The 18,430-nt window shown below is 45.9% G+C and overlaps 1 protein-coding gene across 12 annotated transcripts in view; it reads left to right on the forward strand.

The window, feature by feature from the left end:
* Positions 1 to 2,845: 2,845 nt before the first annotated feature.
* Positions 2,846 to 18,430, forward strand: part of RYR1 (ryanodine receptor 1) — a 314,039-nt gene continuing 298,454 nt past the window's right edge. For all 12 annotated transcript variants that reach the window (XM_033954047.1, XM_033954059.1, XM_033954057.1 and 9 more), the window contains exon 1: positions 2,846 to 2,967. In XM_033954047.1, the coding sequence (XP_033809938.1) occupies positions 2,920 to 2,967 (48 nt within the window). In that variant the 5' untranslated portion in view covers positions 2,846 to 2,919. The remainder of the gene's footprint in view (positions 2,968 to 18,430) is intronic.

The following is an 18,430-nucleotide window of genomic DNA, read 5'->3' on the forward strand; positions in this document are numbered from 1 at the left end:
AGCAGTGTTTCATGCAGACATGCAAATGGGCTCTTCAGCATTGACATGAGCACTCCAGTGGATTCTTAACAATTGTTAAACCATTTTCTAAGAGTGGCGTTTGCTTTTGGTGACAAAAAGCAGCAACTGGTCCAGGGGTGCTGGTACAGTGACAGCACTGTTTAAAACCCCGGCATGGCAGTGTCGGAGACTGTTAGAAAACCAACCCCCCCATCATCTGGAGACATGCCTACCCTCTCCTGTACAAACACCCTCCTGTAGCATTTCCCGCCACAAACATTCTCTACCCCCCCTCCAGCGGTGACACTCCCCTCTTCAGTGGTGGGAGAGATGCCCATTATCTCACACAACACCCCTGCCTCCATCCCCTCTCCCATTTACCTTGAATTAAGTGGCTGACCAGAGGGATGCCTACTCCTTGTGGCCAGCTGACCTACCTCTTGAAAATGGACCTGGTGCCTCCTGGGATGCACTGGGCAGGGCCTAAGGCTCTGATTGGCCTGGGTGTCTAAGGCCACTCCTATGGGGTGTATGGGCCAATTAGAGCCTTAGGCCCCTTCCCGGTGCATCTAAGGAGGGGCCCAAGGCTCTGATTGACCCAGGTTGTTTAAGACCTTTCCCATAGGAGGGGCCTTATATAACCTGGGCCAATCAGAGCCCCAGGCTCCTCTCTGGTGCATCCCAGGATGCACTTGGAGTGGAAGGCCCATTTGGAAGAGGCTGGCCTTCAACTAATTCAAGGTAAGTGGGAGAGGGGTCGGAGGCAGGAGAGATGTTGTGTGGCAGTGGGAGAGAGGGCATCTCTCCTGCGGTGGGGGTGGGGGGTGTTGGTTGGGAGCGCAAGAGATTGAATGGACGGTGTTCTGGGAAAAAAGCAAGTACTACAGAAAGGATGGACTACACCTCAACAAGAAAGGAGCAAGAGTATTGGCAGGCAACATGAAGAAGGCCATCGAGAAGGCTTTAAACTAAAGGACAGCGGAAAGCTGACAGTCGACCACCAGTTGATGGCCCAGGCGACAGGATGCCCCGAAGAAGGAACTACGGAAACCTACTCAGACACGGGAGGGGATGACCACACAGCAACAGGGGAAGACAACACAGGAGCAGAAAAGGATACCGCGAAAGAAACAGTATAAACATTTAAGCTTAGACAGTCCAAGAAGGTCACAGAAAGGGAAGTCAAATGTATGTATACGAATGCTAGAAGTCTGAGAAACAAAATGGGAGAATTAGAGACAATAGCAAGACATGATGAACTGGAAATCACTGGCATAACAGAAACATGGTGGAATGATGAAAACAAATGGGACACAGTGCTCCAGGGATACAAACTATACAGAAGAGATAGAGTAGGGCAGAAAGGTGGAGGTAATTGCCCTATATGTTCAGCATGGAGTAGAACTGTTAGGCTACGACGGAAAGGACAAAGAAGCTGGAGTCCCTCTGGATCAAGATTCCTAGACACAAAAATTGGCCTTTACTATCGACCCCCAGGACAGATGGAGGAGAAAAACTCAGAAATGATAGAGGAAATTAAACAAGAATGTAAGACAGGTAATGTAATAACCATGGGATACTTAAATTTCCTGGGGATAGGCTGGAACCTGGGAACCTCAAACTGCGGCAAGGAGGCCAAGTTCCTGGAAGCGCTAGGGGACTGCTTCCTGGAACAAATGGTGGGAGAGCCGACGAGAGGAAACACCACCTTGGACTTGGTCCTAAATGGCATTACGGGACCGACAAAAGAAGTAGAAGTCACGGTCCCGTTGGGGACGAGCAATCACAACATGATCAACTTTAAACTTGACATGGGGAAAGGGAAACGTACCAAAACCTTAACCACGACCTTAAACTTTAAAAAGGGAAGATACGATAGCATGAGAGCCATGGTGAAACAATGGCTCAAGAAAAAGATGGACAAAGTTAAAACGGTAGATCAGGCATGGTTCCTACTGAAAAAGAAGTTCTGCTTCACGCAACGAGTGATGGACACCTGGAATGCTCTCCCAGAGGAGGTTATTGTGGAATCGACCATTCTAGGATTTAAAAGCAAACTAGATGCAAATTTCCGTACGAGAGACATAGAGGGATATGGGTGACTAAAATTACGCCAGGTGTACACCTGGCTGGGCCTCTGCATGTGCGGATCGCCGGTCTTGATGGACCGAAGGTCTGATCCAGAGATGGCAGTTCTTATGTTCTTTCCTGCTGTTGTGTGTGTTTTTATTTTCTCTTTTTGCGTTTCTTCTGCGCATGTGCCCATCGCTATCACCAACCTCGTTTGCATGAGTGTTTTTTGGGAGAATGACTCGCTTTTTTTTTAATTTGCTACCAGCATGGCTGCAATAGCAGACTGTCATTTTAAAAAATACTTTTTGTTTGTTTGTTTTAAAGAATCTAGGCCTAAGTCACTTGCCCATGCTCAGGGGGCTGAGACTGTAGCTTTAACCACTGTGCATACCAAGCCTAATGAACGAGGGCGTAAGGTTTTAGAGAGAGTTCCTGGTTTGTCCTCGCTAGGGGGTGCTATTGCTTAACAGGGCATTTTCAGAGAAAAAAAAGTCCCCCAAATCTATTTGGTGAGGTGAAAACCGTGGCTAGAATTTTTGTTTGCATTGACTGGGTCCAGAAATTTGAGTTACCGCTTGTGCGGTCCAGTGCCGAGGAAAGTCCGACGCTCTCCACTACAGCCTGCCCGCTAGAGGTGGTTCCGGCAAATGCTCGAAATGCCACGCCCCTTGGGTTCCGCCCCCCTCCCCTCGCCGGGTCCTCGTCCAATCAGCAGCTAGGGGCGGAGAGTGAGCGAACGCTGGCGGCGCGGGTGATCGCCGGTGCTACAGGATCCGAAGGGAGAGAGAGATCCAGGGCTGGGAGCGAGGGGCAGATCTGTGCTCGGGCTCCTACGTCCGCTGCGCTATGGCTGAGACCGGCGACGGGGAAGATGAGATCCAGTTCTTGAGAACCGTGAGTTGCAGGGACCGGCCCCCCCCTTCCAATAATAGTTTTTTGAAAGCTAGTCGGGGTAATAATAGATCTATGAGATCTGCATCTCCAATATTCGTTCGGGTGCATGGAAGAGAGTTTCCTCCTCAAACGTCCCGAGTCATTGGGATCCGCTGAGATCCAGTAGCTCCAACCTGTGTGGATCCTGAGCGCCGTTGGGCCGGGGATCTCCGATCCTGTTAAGCTCTGGTTTGGGAAGAATGACTGGATCCATAGAGACTGGGCCTGGGGCTGGTTGATCTTGGGAATGCTGCAAGCTGAGAGGCTCAGATCGTGGAAGATATCTGGACTGGGTCTTACTGCTACGACAGGTGCAGAAACATACGATGATAGTTGTTAGGGGGAGGGGGGGGGAGGAGAGTTCCTGCGTGCTGCAAACACAGCAGTGTCTCTGGCATCCACAGCAGAGAAATAAAGTTTCAGCATGTGGCTCAGAAGGTTTATAAATGTGATTTTTTTTGTGTGTGTGTGTCCCTTATGCTCTCTCATTTTGGCCCAGAAGTTTCCTTGTTATTCAGAACTGGCCTTTATTGGGCACTGTGAGCCTTCATATTTGTTTGAAATGTCCATGTTGTCTTATACGATGATAGGGGATCCCCCCCCCCCCAGAAACAAAAGCATGAATTGGGGATCAAACTTGGATCTTCTGTTTTGGCTATTCACACGTAGCTGTCTCTTTCTGAATGTGATAGTCTCTCCCTCTCTCCCACCCCTCTTGACCTCTCTCCAGGTTCCTTCTGATCAGATGCAGTACAGCTTGGTTTCTTCTTTCAGCTCTTTCTATAACGGGGAGCTGACAGATGTCTTTCCAGACTAGTTACACCACCTGCACGCTCTTCTTTTTCGTTTTTCTTTGCTCAGGAGTTCTTTTGGGGGGACAGGGTAGCTGCAGATTGCAAATGAACCAATAAATATACCCCAAACCCAAAAGATCCTCCCCCTCCTAAATCTCTTTGAATAAGAACTGGCCCAAGGTCAGTACCATAAACTGACAAATGGCCTGCACCAGTTTGCCCTCTTTAAAGAATCTGAAATATGTGGCACAGTAATGAAAGTTATGAAGTCACAATTAGATTTGTGATGTCACAGAACTGATGTACTCTTTGCCTCTGGGCTGAACCATTCAGGTAGCCTCTCGGTTTTGGCTGGCTTCTGTTCCAGTCTATACTTCGCCTAAGAGTCAGTGAATTTTTAGTGGGGAGTTTATTTTTATCTTGTCCCCAGAGCCTCCACACCACACTAATCCCAGGGGAATAAATTTAATTACTGGTGCTAATTTTACAGCGACAAAATTGAGATAGAAAAGTGGACTGTTTTTCTCCTTGCTCTTTAACACTTCTATGTTCTTGTGCATGAAATTGCATGCATAAGTATGTTACTGTCTGTATCAATCTGTTTTCAATAGTACGCGTGAACTATTAATATGAGCAAAAGCATATGTGTACACTGAATTTGGTTTGCTTCTATTTCAGCAAAGCTTTTGAGAGTGTCCCATCTAAGAAACCCATAAACTTAGTGTCTGTGGAGTGCAAAGATGGTTAACTGGAGATTAGAAACAGGTTGAGGGATATAGACCATTGCCAGCAGCGTAAATGAATTTAGTTGAGGAAAGAAGGGGGTAACCAGTGGAGTGCCTCAGGGATCGGCCTTGGGGTTGATTCTGTTCGGTTTCTGTGAGCAGCATGTGCTCTTGGTGAATTTCTGTGCAATGCTGAATTCTGCGTCTGAATTTGGCTCAGGGACCGGGAGCCAGCCACGTAAACTGGAAGGGAGGCAGTGTCAATTTCAGCCCGTACAGCAAAAAAGAGTCGACAGGAGTACCGCTGTGCAGGCCGGAAGGAGGAAGAGGAGACCCGAGTAGTGTTGGCTGCTTGGACCAGTGAGGAAAACTACCGACTGTACTTGAATGTACAGTGCTGTGATAGCTTTGGGGCTTATAGGCAGTATGCTCTAGAACAGTGGTTCTTAACCTGGGTTCGACCGAACCCCAGGGGTTCGGTGAGTCAGTCTCGCGGGTTCGGCGGAGGTCAAAACACACCTCCGACTCATATAGCGCGCAATCCTTTTCGAGGATGCTGGACATAAAAACGAAGAAAAGGAACAGACTTTGTTGCGAAAATGACATGAGAGTGGCACTTGCCAAGGTAAAGCCGTGCATTTCTGAACTGGTCTCTGAGAGGCAACAGCAGAAGTCACACTGATTTGCAGTAAATTTCAGTACAGTATTATGTTATTATTATTCGAAATATAGGACAACTTTTTTGTTTTCAAAATTGATATTATTTTTTCCCTCACTGTATACCTATGTTTTGAATTTGTAAAAATCATATTTTATTTTTCCAATAAAGAAAGGTTCGGTGAACACGCATATGAAACTGGTGGGGTTCAGTACCTCCAACAAGGTTAAGAACCACTGCTCTAGAACACGAGATTGCAGTATGAGGCTCCAGGGAGGTGCTTCAGGAGTAAGATCAAAGCCTAAAGGATCGAAGGGCTGGCCTTCCAGTGAAGATGCTGCTGACATAGAATAACAGATTTCCAGAAGGCCTGGGATAAGCACGGAGGATCCCAAGCTTTGAAACAAGTGAAGGGAAGCCCGTGGATTTAATGGAATGTCTGGTATCATGGTGCCCTGTATGACAACGTGTGACTGCAGACTATGCACTGCGGTGCTTGTCTCGGGCAGGGTGTGACTGCATGCCGTGCGGCTAATGTCTCAGGTGACGTTTGACTGCATCTGCGCACTGTGCAATGCCTGCCTCAGGCGGTGTTTGACTGTAGACTACTGTAAATACCGGACATGGGCAACTCTGGACCTTGAGGGCCGGAATCCAGTCGGGATTTCAGGATTTCCCCCAATGAATATGCATTGAGAGCAGTGCATGCAAATAGATCTCGTGCATATTCATTGGGGAAATCCAGAACACCGGAGTTGCCCATGTCTGGTATATACAGTACTCGAATATAAACCTAGATTGGGGGGGGCCACAAAATGGGGGTCTTGGCTTATATTTGAGTCTTCAGTGCTGTACATTAAACACGTATGAGAGAGTCCCTGCTCCATAGAGCTTACAATCTAATTAAAACAAACAAACAGAACAAATAGGGGTTAGAGAATTTCTCAAAGAGGGAATGATAAAACAGATAAGGACTCGTCACAGGCCTCTTCCCCAGGATCACCTTAAGCCTTGCAGGTCCAGTGGTGAGCCAGAGCAAGAGTGATCCTCCTGTGCTCCTGCCCTGTGTGGCCTCGCTCCTCAAAACGGTTCCCTCAGTAACCTTGTGAGACTGCTGTGAGTTTGGTTTATATTTGAGTCAACGTATGGCCACTGTTTGTTTTTTTTGCGGGGGAGGGGTTACTTCAGTTTATATTCAGATGGGTTTATATTTGAGTACATATAGTATATCATTAGGATCTGTTATGCCATTGCTTCTGTTTCTTTCCTTCTCTGTGGTCCTGCAGCTGGGGTCTGCCTCGCTGCTCTCCTTTTGGGTTCTCCTCCTGCTGACTGGGTGGAAAAGTCCTTTGATTTTATGCTCTAAAAAAAGCAATGCTGATGGTACCTTGTAGCCTAAATTTACTTCAGCTGTTCCAAAGGCCAAAAGAAACAGAAAAGCAGTGCTGTCTTTTAAAATTCTTATCAGGCTGTCTGTCTGTTTACAGATGTGCAATGAAAACAAATGGCTAATTTGCAAACTGAGCAAGTCTGAACTGGTGGTTATTTATAAAATATTGAATGACACACCAGGACTTATTCTGATCCCTTGATATGCAGCAGCCTGAGAGACTGAAATTCTAGAACCAGAAGGCAAAGCGGCTGCCCCAGAGCAGAGCTGGTTTAACCATTATTCAGTCTTCTAGGGGCGGCAACTTCTGGGGTGTGGCAGCCGCTGAAACTCAAAAAGCAACCCTTGCGTACTTTTACCCACAGAGAGGGGTGAATCTGTTCACTTGGGCAGTGGCTTTTGAAACTCGCCCTTATGTATGTGCATGGTGGGACCGTCTCTGGGAAAACGACTGCAGTCGCCAGACGCAGCCTCTCCAAACTGACTTAATAAACCCCCTTTTGAGTTCATTTTTATTACACAAAAAAGGTTTGTCGCCCTTACAATCGCTCCTTTCAGTTTTGCCCACTGCATTTCCACTCCTTCCAGACGTTCCCACCTAGACGACAATTCCTTGGCGTAAACCCCCATCCGAACAAAGTTAGTTTTTTTAGTCTAGAACCTTTGCTTTTGAATGAGCCCTCTCTATACCCATCTAAATATTAAACCGTACCGTGCAGTGATCACTGGATGCCAGACGAGATGGGCCATTTGGCCTTTATCTGCCGTCATGTTTCTAAAACCATAAAGTTCTATGACATCATAATGCAGGTGTAAAGAGCCTTAGCCAATAGGGAGAGGAAGAGATATTGGATGCTGTGGATGGGCAGACAGGATGAACCATTTGGCCTTTATCTGTGTCATGTTTCTAAAACCATAAAGTTCTATGACATCATAATGCAGGTGTAAAGAGCCTTAGCCAATAGGGAGAGGAGGGGATATTGGATGCTGCAGATGATGGGCAGACTGGATGAGCCATTTGGCCTTTATCTGCCGTCACGTTTCTACACGTATGTTTCTATGTAAGAAACTAAGAGCCCCTTTAACGTAGCTACAGTAGAGTCCTGGCGTGGCAAATGCGACGCAGCCCATAGGAATTGAATGGACTGTGTTGCGTTTGCCGCACGGGATTTGCTACCGCAGCTTTATAAAAAGGGCCCTTTTCTGATTCCACTGTATCTTTTCCGAGATGTGGCGATCGGAATTGTGCACAGTATTTGAGATGCGATTGCACCATGGAGCGACTCAAAGGCATTATAATAATCTCATTTTGCTTTCCGATGCTTTCTTAGCCAACGTTGCGCTCTGAGCAGAGGAGTTTGGGGAGTGTGTGGCGCAGTGGTTAGAGCTACAGCCTCAGCACCCTGAGGTTGTGGGTTCAGATCCCATGCTGCTCCTTGTGACCCTGGTCAAGTACATTAGACAGATTGTGAGCCTACTGGGACAGACAGGGAAAATGCTTGAGTACCTGAATAAATTCATGTAACCATTGTGAGCTCTCCTGGGAGAACGGTATAGAAAGTTGAATAAATAAATGGTGTGAAGATTTTCAGCCTCTGATAACCAGAGCTGGTATTGTGACATCATAATGCCTCATTCCACCAATGCCTAAGAGCCAACCTCATCAGTGATGTCATAATGGCTTCACTGTCCTATACGTGGCTCACTGCTGCTACATTTTGATTTCTAGAGTGGCACAGTGGTTAGAGCTACAGCCTCAGCACCCTGAGGTTGTGGGTTCAGATCCCATGCTGCTCCTTGTGACACTGGTCAAGTCATTTAATCCTCCATTGCTCCAGTTACATTAGACAGATTTTGAGCCCACCAGGACAGAGAGGGGAAAATGCTTGAGGACCTGAATGTAAACCACATGGACTATAAATGGTATATAAATACTAAAAGTAAAACAAAAATAAATACGTTTCAATGTATCATCAACAGTGAACCTAGATCCATTTCCTGGGCGGTGACTTCTAGTGTGGATCCTTGCATCACAGAAACATGATGGCAGATAAAGGCCAAATGGCTCATCCAGTCTGCCCATCATCTGCAGCATCCAATATCCCCTCCTCTCCCTATTGGCTAAGGCTCTTTACACCTGCATTGTGATGTCATAGAACTTTATGGTTTTAGAAACATGACGGCAGATAAAGGCCCAATGGCTCATCCAGTCTGCCCATCATCTGCAGCATCCGATATCCCCTCCTCTCCCTATTGGCTAAGGCTCTTTACACCTGCATTGTGATGTCATAGAACTTTATGGTTTTAGAAACATGATGGCAGATAAAGGCCAAATGGTTCATCCTGTCTGCCCATCCACAGCATCCAATATCTCTTCCTCTCCTTAAGAGATATCACGTGGCTGTCCCACGCTTTCTTAAATTCAGACACAGTCTTTGTCTCCACTATTTCTACCGAGAGAGGGAGACTCAAGAGCAATGTAAGGAAATTCTTCTTTATCGAGAGGGTGGTGGATGCCTGGAATGGGCTCCCGAGAGAGGTGGTGGAGAGGAAAACAGTGACGGAGTTCAAAGAAGCGTGGGATGAACACAGAGAATCTAGAATCAGAAAATAATAGTAAATATTGAAAAGCTAAGGCCAGTACTGGGCAGACTTGCATGATCTGTGTCTGTATATGGCCTTTTGATTGAGGATGGGCTAGGGAGGGCTTCAGTGGCTGGGATGGTGCAGATGGGCTGGAGTGAGCTTTGATGGAGAATTCAGTAGTTGGAACCTAAGCACAGTACCGGGCAGAGCTTTGGATTCTTGCCCAGAAATAGCTAAGAAGAAGAAAAAAAAATTAAATTGAATCAGGTTGGGCAGACTGGATGGACCATTCGGGTCTTTATCTGCCATCATGTACTATGTTACCATCCTTTCTAAAAAAAAAAAAGTGGTTTACAATGAAAGATTTAAAATTTAAAATAAATTAAAAATTTGGGTAGAAAACAAACAAACAAAAAAACCCACCGTAAAACAATTGAGAACATAAGGAAAGAGGGAATCAGCAGATTACAATTACAATTAAAAGGTTGGGGAAAAGATGAACAGTATGGTAGAGGAGGAAACAGAGAATTTAGTTCTGCCCACACTAATTTCATAAAGCCAAGAATGCAACTTTTGAGAAAAGTTGCCATCAAAGGGAAGTAAATTAAGAGCTGTAGGCCAAGGAGAAATAGTAGGCCTTTAATTGTACCTTGAAGGTCGCCAATAATTTTTCTGAACAGAGATAAAAAGGCAAAGAGTTCCAGAGAGTAGGAGCCATGAGAGAAAATGAAGAATTCTTATGGAAATCGAGGAAAAATTGTCTGATAGGACTGCCCAAAAAGCAAAGGGATTATGTGTTCAACCTACCAAACGTGATCTAATGGAGTTTAAAGGTTGGTTTTATGAAGGAGCCTGGCGAGTTGAACACATAAAATCTCACTTGTACTTTCTAACTTGCTACTTTGGCCTAATGCAGCGCCACGTTGGCTCCCTTTTTGCCTGCTCTTGGGTGAAAGGTGGATTTCTTTGGAGTCGGAGGGACGCTCGGTGCATTTAAACCTTTAAAAACCTTTGGTGATCAGCTGGATGTTGTCACTGGGCTTGATTTGTGTTTGTAGTTTCAACATCATGGTTGTGCGCTATCATGTTTCACCCAACTGGACCTCTTAGCGTGAGCTGACGATCTTGAAAAACCTCGATAAAATTTTTAAAAAACATTTTGCGATCGGGCAGATTTTTCAGTCCGCTCCTTGCATCCATCTGTTGTGTCTTTGGACTCGAGCCTCTGTTTCCATTTCGTTGCTAGGGGTTCTGGGGTTCGACTGTTTTTTTGGTTTTTTTTAAATGTTTAAATGATTTTATTATTCCAGCAGTAAGAAGCAAATACAAACAGTAGTACCAGTCAAGAAATAACATTTTCAACAATATAATCAGTTCCCCTCCCATCCCCCCCTCCCCTCCCCAAGAATCCATGGCCAGTCCAACAGCTGAGTGGGAATAAAATCTTAAAGATTCAAAAGTCTACTGCGAGCACGCGGTGTGAGGTCCTGCCAGAAGTGCTCCTACACCTGACAAAATTTGCGACCCGGGCCAAGAGTCAAGTCTCCCACCATGCGTCTCTCCAGTGTTGCGTGCACTTTCATTAGGGATCTCCATTGTGCATATGACGGGGGATCACGGGAGAGCCAGTTGGTGAGGATGGCTTTTTTTCCCATCAAAAGGGCTCTGGAGATAAATGCTGACATTCCCCTGGGTTTGGGCGAGGCTATATTATAAAATCCAAATAACGCCCTCGGTTGCGGAAGCCATCGCCTTCCCCAAAGCGATGTGGTATATAGGCCAAGATGTCTCCAAAACTGTTGGATTGTGGGGCAGGCCCAAAACATGTGACTCAAAGATGCTTGAGCCTGATTGCATTTCGGGCAAGAATGTGACGCAGTAATCCCCATCCGGGCTGCACGTTCCGGTGGAATGTAAAGTCTAAGAACAATTTTCTATTGCATTTCCCAGTGAGTAATATTGGGTGACACCTTCTGAATGTTCTTCAGGACCCGTTGTAACTGTTGAGCAGTCAACTGGCAATGCAAGTCCTCAGCCCACGCTGTCGCTAATATATCCAGATTCGTACTTGGTTGGCAATCCCGGATCCCCACAATATGAAATCGTAGAGGAATCCTCTGTTGGGCTGAAAGGCTGAAGAGTTCCGAAAGCGCCTCCCTGCAGACTTAAGTAAGGGCAGCCACTGGGAGGAACTGAACATAGTGACGGATCTGGTAATAGGCGAAGAGATCATTAGCCCGTAAGTCAAAAGTTCGTTGCAGCTCGGCAAATGTGGCCAGGCTCCCCTCCTCCGAAAACAGGTGAAAAAGATATTGTAGACCTTGTACTTGCCACCTAAGAAAGGTGGCATTTTGCATGCCCGGCTGGAAAGCTCCATTGCCCTGTATAGGCAAATATAAAGACACCCTAGAAGACAATTTGGCTGTTTTACAGACCCATCTCCATGTCCTTCTGGCCGGCGTAAAAATGGGGTAGTGAGACACCAAAGGATGCATCCTCGGATCCGCCACATGTAGAAAATAGCTCACATGGAACGGAGCCAGCAAAGATAACTCCAGTGGTGTAGCAGAAAAATCAGATGTTCCTCTAAACCAATCATTAATATGTCTCATCTGACAAACCATAGCATACATTTAATAAACCATAGCCCCCCCTATACCTGGGCAGACACATCCGTAGCAAGGGCATACGTGGTCGCTTACCACCCCATAGAAAACGCTGTAGCTCTTTCGTTAAACGAATGTTATGGGCATGGGACAGGAGCAGAGGTAAAACCTGAAAGCGATATAACCATTTGGGAAAGAGCACCATATTAAAAAGGGCTACCCGGCCCGCCACCAATAAGGGAAAAGTGGACCAATTCTGTAGATGTTGTGAGGTGTCTTGGAGCAATGGGGTGATATTGCTGGTGTACAGGGTCGTAAGGTCTTGGGGGATCTGTACCCCCAAATAGCGAATTGAAGTCTGAGCCCACGTAAATGGGAAGTGACCGCTCCATGTCTGTTGTAGTGTCATGGGGCTAGCTAGGGCCATAGATTTCTGGTAGTTCAATGTAAATCCCGAATAAAATTTGAATTCGTCAAGCGCTTGCAATAAATATCGAACAGAGTGAGCGGGGTCAGTTAGCAAAAATAATAGGTCATCTGCAAAGGCCAACACTTTGAGTGAATGAGTCCCGAAGTCCACACCCACTATGTTGGGGTCCTGAGACACTGTGCGAAGAAAGGGTTCGAGGTACAATAGAAATAATAGGGGTGACAGGGGACAGCCCTGTCGAGTTCCCCTCGGGGTTCGACTGTTTATGTTTCAAGGCTCTCGGTGCGCTATTACCCAGTGATCTCGTGGATCATTTAAAATTTGCCAATAGAAAACATTACGTGATCTTCGGATCTTTGACTTTCCTTCTGTAAAAGGATGTGCTTATAAACGCTTCCTTAGTAAGATCTTAGCGTATCGGGCAGCATTACGGGATAAACAAGTTAGTATGTTTCTTTCTATCTCTACTTCTTACCTGGCATTTCGAAAATCTATGAAGACTGATCTATTTGGCAAATATTTTGATTAATTAGCTGTGTTTATATCATATATTCTTGTATTTTAATTTTTGTTAACCGCACAGAACCGCAAGATAGCTGCAGTATATATAAGAAATTTTGTTATGTTATGCTTTTATGAAGAGATTCACTTAAGGCATGTGTATTTCCGGCCACCTATTTGGGCAGGCTGAATGGACCGTTATCTGCCATGATAGTATATAGCAGTGTCTTGCAAACTTTGCCAAGCCGCAGCGCATTAAACGTGGCAGTGGCGGCTCGAGGCATCCGGAAGTGTGCAGACGTCAATGCGGTGATGTCACATGCATGTGTGACACATCACGTCGACGTTCATGCATGAAGGCCCTCCAGATGGGGCCCCTGAGCTGCCATGTGGGGGGAGGGGTGCTGGAAGGGAAGACACGCGGACAGGAGGAGAAATGCTGGCGCTGGCTGACTGCCTACAAGATGTGCCTCGCGGCAAGAGGCACATCCTGTAGGCCAGGGTTTCTCAACTCGGTCCTGGAGTACCCCCTTGCCAGTCAGGTTTTCAGGATAACCGCAATGAATCTGCATGAAATAAATTTGCATATAAGGGAGGTGGTGTATGCAAATCAAATTTATGCATATTCATTGCGGATATCCTGAAAACCTGACTGGCAAGGGGGTACTCCAGGACCGAGTTGAGAAACCCTGGCCTACAGGATGTGCCTCTTGCCGCGAGAGGCACATCCTGTAGGCAGTCAGGCAGTGCCAGTGCCTCTCCTCCTCCGTGGCAGCACACGGCTTGCGATACAGTGCTATATAGTAATTTAGTAAGTAGATAAATGCCTGTGTGGCCCCTTCACTCTGCCCAATAATGCGGCCAGAGTTTATATGGCACTCTACACAAGTTTTACTTTTTCATGATTAAACACCGGCATATTAAAATCTTCCCCCCTCTCTCTGCCAGTTTTGGAGTGCTGATTGTAGGAGTCTGCCAGGCTCCAGTCCTACTTTCCAAATGCTGGAATTGCCACTGAAGCTCGCTCTTGCTTTGATCCTGATCTGTCTTTGCCATTTAGGGGACCCAGTCTGTACAGAATTGGTTTTCCTTCCCAATGTCTGAAGGTGCTCTCAAAGCTAATTCCAGCGACGAGGTCATTTAAGCTTTCTGTTCTTTTTCTGTGTAGGGATCCTCTGTGTTTCTTCCATTCGTTCTACATATAGAGACCTAAAAAAATGAAGTTTCCGAGTTTATAAAAAATGTGATATACCACCTTATCATGTATTTCAAGGTGGTTGTATAATTAAAATTAGGGTAATGCAAATGTTGTAGTATAGAAAAAAAACCCAACAATTAACATAGGAGGACAACAAACAGAACACCTAGACAAATGATAAAAAGTCTTAACAAACAGGTACAAAAGAGAATCGTGAGAACTACAATGTAATTTTAAAGAAAGAGAAGATACCGGGGGAAAACAAGAGGGTGGGGTAATAACATGCAAGTCCAAAAGAAATGGACCAAGAAAAGTTTAAAAATCCTTATAAGGACAGTTAAACTTGGAAAGCATCTTTAAAAATTAAGTGGGTAACTATTCCCATCCTACTGTTTTAAGCTCTATGTTCATTTTATTTGTTTGTGAATTGTAATTAAACCAGTTTTCCTCTTGTGTCCTGTAATGTCATAGCTTTAACAATTGTGTGGGGTTGGGGTTTTTTTTGTATCCTGATTTTATTATTATTTGTAAATCGCATTGGATTATGATATTGCAATCAAATCAAATTTTTAAATAAACTTGAAAAAGGAATGTCTTAAAAGAAGACTTGAATTTTTCAAGGGTTGTTGTCTCTCTTAACAAGTTCGGGGCTGAGTTCCAAAGGGTGGGAGCAACCACGGAAAAGATAGTATTTCTCTTAGTATTTATTTGGCAGATAAAGACCACTTAGCCTATCCCTTCCTGTGCCATAGAGATCCTGTGCATTTGTCCCAAATTCAAATACTGTGTTCATCTCCACCGACTCCACTGGGAGGCCATTCACCACCCTTTCCATGAGGAAAGATTTTCTTAGGTTACTCCTGAGTCTGTCCTCTTTCACCTTCAACCTCTGCCCAGTGGCATAGTAAGGGGGGAGTGAGGTGGGGCGCAATCTAACCCAGGCGCCATGTTGGTGGGGGTGCCATCACCCCTCCACTTCTTCCCACTCCTGCCCTCATCACGCGTGAGCCCTCTCTTCCCTTCCCCTGCACCTCCAGGAGCAACAACTTCAACATTTTCCCCGTCATCTCTCCTGCTGATGTCACTTCCGGGTGCAGGGCATAGGAAGTGACATCAGAGGGAGAGTTGCCAGGGTCTCGAGGAGCCACGAAGTTGTTACTCACGGCGATGAACAACTAGGGGTAAAGGGGAAGGGAAGGGGGCGCGCGACAGGGGACATCAGAGAAGGAGTGGAGGTGGGGGGTAAAGATGAGGGGAGGGGCACCTCTGTCCCAGGAGCCTTTCACTATGCCACTGCCTCGTTCCACAACTACTTTCCGATTAAAAGAAACTCGCCTCCTTTACATTTATGCCACAGAGGTGTTTAAATGTCTCCATTATATCTCCCTTCTGCCATCTTTCCTCCAAAACAACTTACATTGGGTGCATGTGTGTGTGTTTTAGTTCACATATTATATTAAAACTAGTCTTTAAGCCCATTACATTAACGGGTGCTAGTTTCTTTCTGTCTGTCTCCCCATCTCTCTCCCTGGCCCCCTGCCTGCCTATCTCTCTCTGTTGCGCCATGCCTGCCTGTCTCTCCATGGCCTCCTGTCTCCCCCCAAAGCAGCCCCCTTTTCCTCTCTCCCTCCACTTCCCTGCCTGTCTTTCTTTCTGTCTGTCTGTCTCTCTCCCTGGCCCCCTGCCTGCCTATCTTTCTCTGTTATGCCATGCCTGCTTGTCTCTCCGTGGCCCCCTTCTGTCTCCTCCCCCCCCCGAGCAAACCAAGATTGCTGTCTGCCCCCCAGCACACTCCTCCCCCCCAAAGCAGCCCCCTTTCCCTTTCCCTCTCCCCCTCCACTTCCCTGTCTGTCTTTCTTTCTGTCTGTCTGTCTGTCTCTCTCCCTGGCCCCCTGCCTGCCTATCTCTCTCTGTTGTGCCATGTCTGCTTGTCTCTCCGTGGCCCCCTTCTGTCTCCCCCACCCCGAGCAAACCAAGCTTGCTGCCTGCCCCCCAGCACACTCCTCCCCCCCAAAGCAGCCCTCTTTCCCTCTCCCCCTCCACTTCCCTGTGCAGCAGTAGCAGCCGGATGCCTCGCAGCACCTGCACCCTGTCTACTTCGCCGAAAGACACCCTCCTGCTGTTGCTCTCGGTGCCGCTCAAACCACTGCATGTGCTGCAAGACGATGCACGCCACACACTGCATGCACGCCGCACACGCTGCAAATCGAACACAGCCAAGGATTCACAAATCACGGCAGCAGGGATCACGGAATTGTAAGTGCGCATGCGCGCTTAGGGTTTTATTATAGAGGATTTTAGTAAGCATGCAAAAACATTAACAGATGAACAGGAGGTTAGGGAACATAAGAATAGTCCATAGTCTGTTATTGAGAAAGACACGGGGGAAGCCACTGCTTGCCCTGGATCGGTAGCATGGAATGTTGCAACTCTTTGGGGTTCTGGAATCTTTTGGTACTCTTAAGGATTCTGAATGGAATGTTGCTACTCTTTGGGTTTGGTCAGGTATTAGTGACTTGGATTGGCCACCGTGAGAACGGGCTAATGGGCTTGATGGACCATTGGTCTGACCCAGTAAGGCTATTCTTATGTTCTCTGTATTATTGTATCTTTATTTTCCTTGGGGGAGGGGTCATTTGTTTTATATGGTTTATAGTTTGAATTTACTATATTTTCTTTCTTGTTGAGCGTTGCAAAGCAAGTGCCCTGCCTACCCCTTTCCTCTTATAGATGATGATATTGTAAACCGCAGTGTTGTCCCAGAAAAAAGTTGCATATCGTAAAATTAAACTGAATATTGTATGCTACAAGAGATGGGAATTGTCTATTATACCTGCCTGTACAGTGCTGTGTACGCAGTAGGCAGATGACTGTAATAATTTCCTGACCACTCTGATGCACTGGGAGACATTGGACCCACAGAGAAGTCAGGCAGGCTCCGAGTGTGCATACCAGAGACAGCCAGCCAAAAGAAGAAAGACAGTCCGAATGAGAGAGAGAGAACGAGAACAAGCGTTCAAATGCACTGAGGGGGCGAGACAGGATTTACAATTCTTTATTCACATCCTCTTCTGATAGGAGGAAACCCCTTTTAGAGACATGGGGAAGAAGAGAGATCTTTACAGACAGAATGCAATAGAAGAGACAGAGACTCGATTGGTGAGGGAGAGGGTGGGAATGGAATATGTGGGACACAGGCCACTGGGGGGGGAATGCAGAAACTATCTGCAAGGCGGCACTTAGCAGGAATGTGCCAGCAGGTGCAGGAGCCGAAAATAATCCAGAATCTGGAAGCTTCTGCTGGGAAGGGTGAGAGGAGAACCAGCCCTGAGGCAGAATCTTTCATTTCCTGCCATAGGGTCTGCACTATTCCTACAGTAACTTTCTGGATCTAACACAGTGCAGCACAGTAATCCCTTGGGAATAGTCCAGATTTGACACACTATGACATGGTATTCCTGTGGGAATACTAAGGGTGCATCATACCATAATGTGTTATTCCTTTGGGAATTCTCAGGATTTGACATATTTTAGTTTACTTTGAGAATGTGTTGGATTTGACATAATATAGTGGGTTATCCCTTTGGGAATTCTCTGGATTTGACACAATATCCTCTTTTACAAAACTACAAAAGCAGTTTTTTTAGCGCAGGCCGGCGCACTGAATGCTCTGCGCTGCTCCTGACACTCGTAGACACCCCCACCCCCTTTTACAAAATCATAGTGTGGTTTTTAGCGTCAGCCGCGGTGGTAACAGCTCCGACACTCATAGAATTCCTATGAGCGTCGGAGCTGTTACCGCCGCAGCCATCGCTAAAAACCACGCTACACTTTTGTAAAAGGGGGGGAAGAGTTTCTATAAACGTCGGGAACAGCATAGAGAATTCAGCGTGCTGGCCTGCACTAAAAACCGCTTCCACGGTTTTGGAAAAGGTGGGGATAGTGAGCTATTTCTTTGGGAACGCTCTGGATTTTGTACACTCTGGTGGTAAATAAATCTGAATGCACTTCTGTAAAGTTCACAAGTAGTATTTTACCAAATGGATTTCAAGTTTCAAGTTTATTTAGATTTGATGAATCGCTTATTCAAATTTGCTAAGCGAGTTACAACAGAATAAAATAAATATACATTTAGACGTACTATTTAAACTTTAACAGTAATGGGTTGGACCGACAAACTTACGAACTGATTGATATACAAGGAAAGGAGGGATAAAGTTACAATTCAATGCTTTAAAGTAGAAAAAGAGTCATGGAAAAAACATTAGGGAGGGAATATTATAATCCTTGAAGGTTAATACTTTATCAGGTATATTGTAATTTAAAGGTTAAAAGCGTCTTTAAAAAGGAAAGTTTTTAAAAAATTATTTTTAAAATGGCTAAGATCCTTTTCCTCTCTAATATATTGGGGCAAAGTATTCCAGAGTTGGGGGGCCATCACCGAAAACATATTGTGTCGTCTAGTTCCGATGACTTTCAAAGAAGGGACTGCCAAAAGCTTTTGAGCAGATCGGAGGGAACGTGATGTATTATAAG

This window comes from Geotrypetes seraphini, chromosome 8 (genome assembly GCF_902459505.1).
Source record: "Geotrypetes seraphini chromosome 8, aGeoSer1.1, whole genome shotgun sequence".
In the NCBI taxonomy this organism is placed as follows: Eukaryota; Metazoa; Chordata; class Amphibia; order Gymnophiona; family Dermophiidae; genus Geotrypetes; species Geotrypetes seraphini.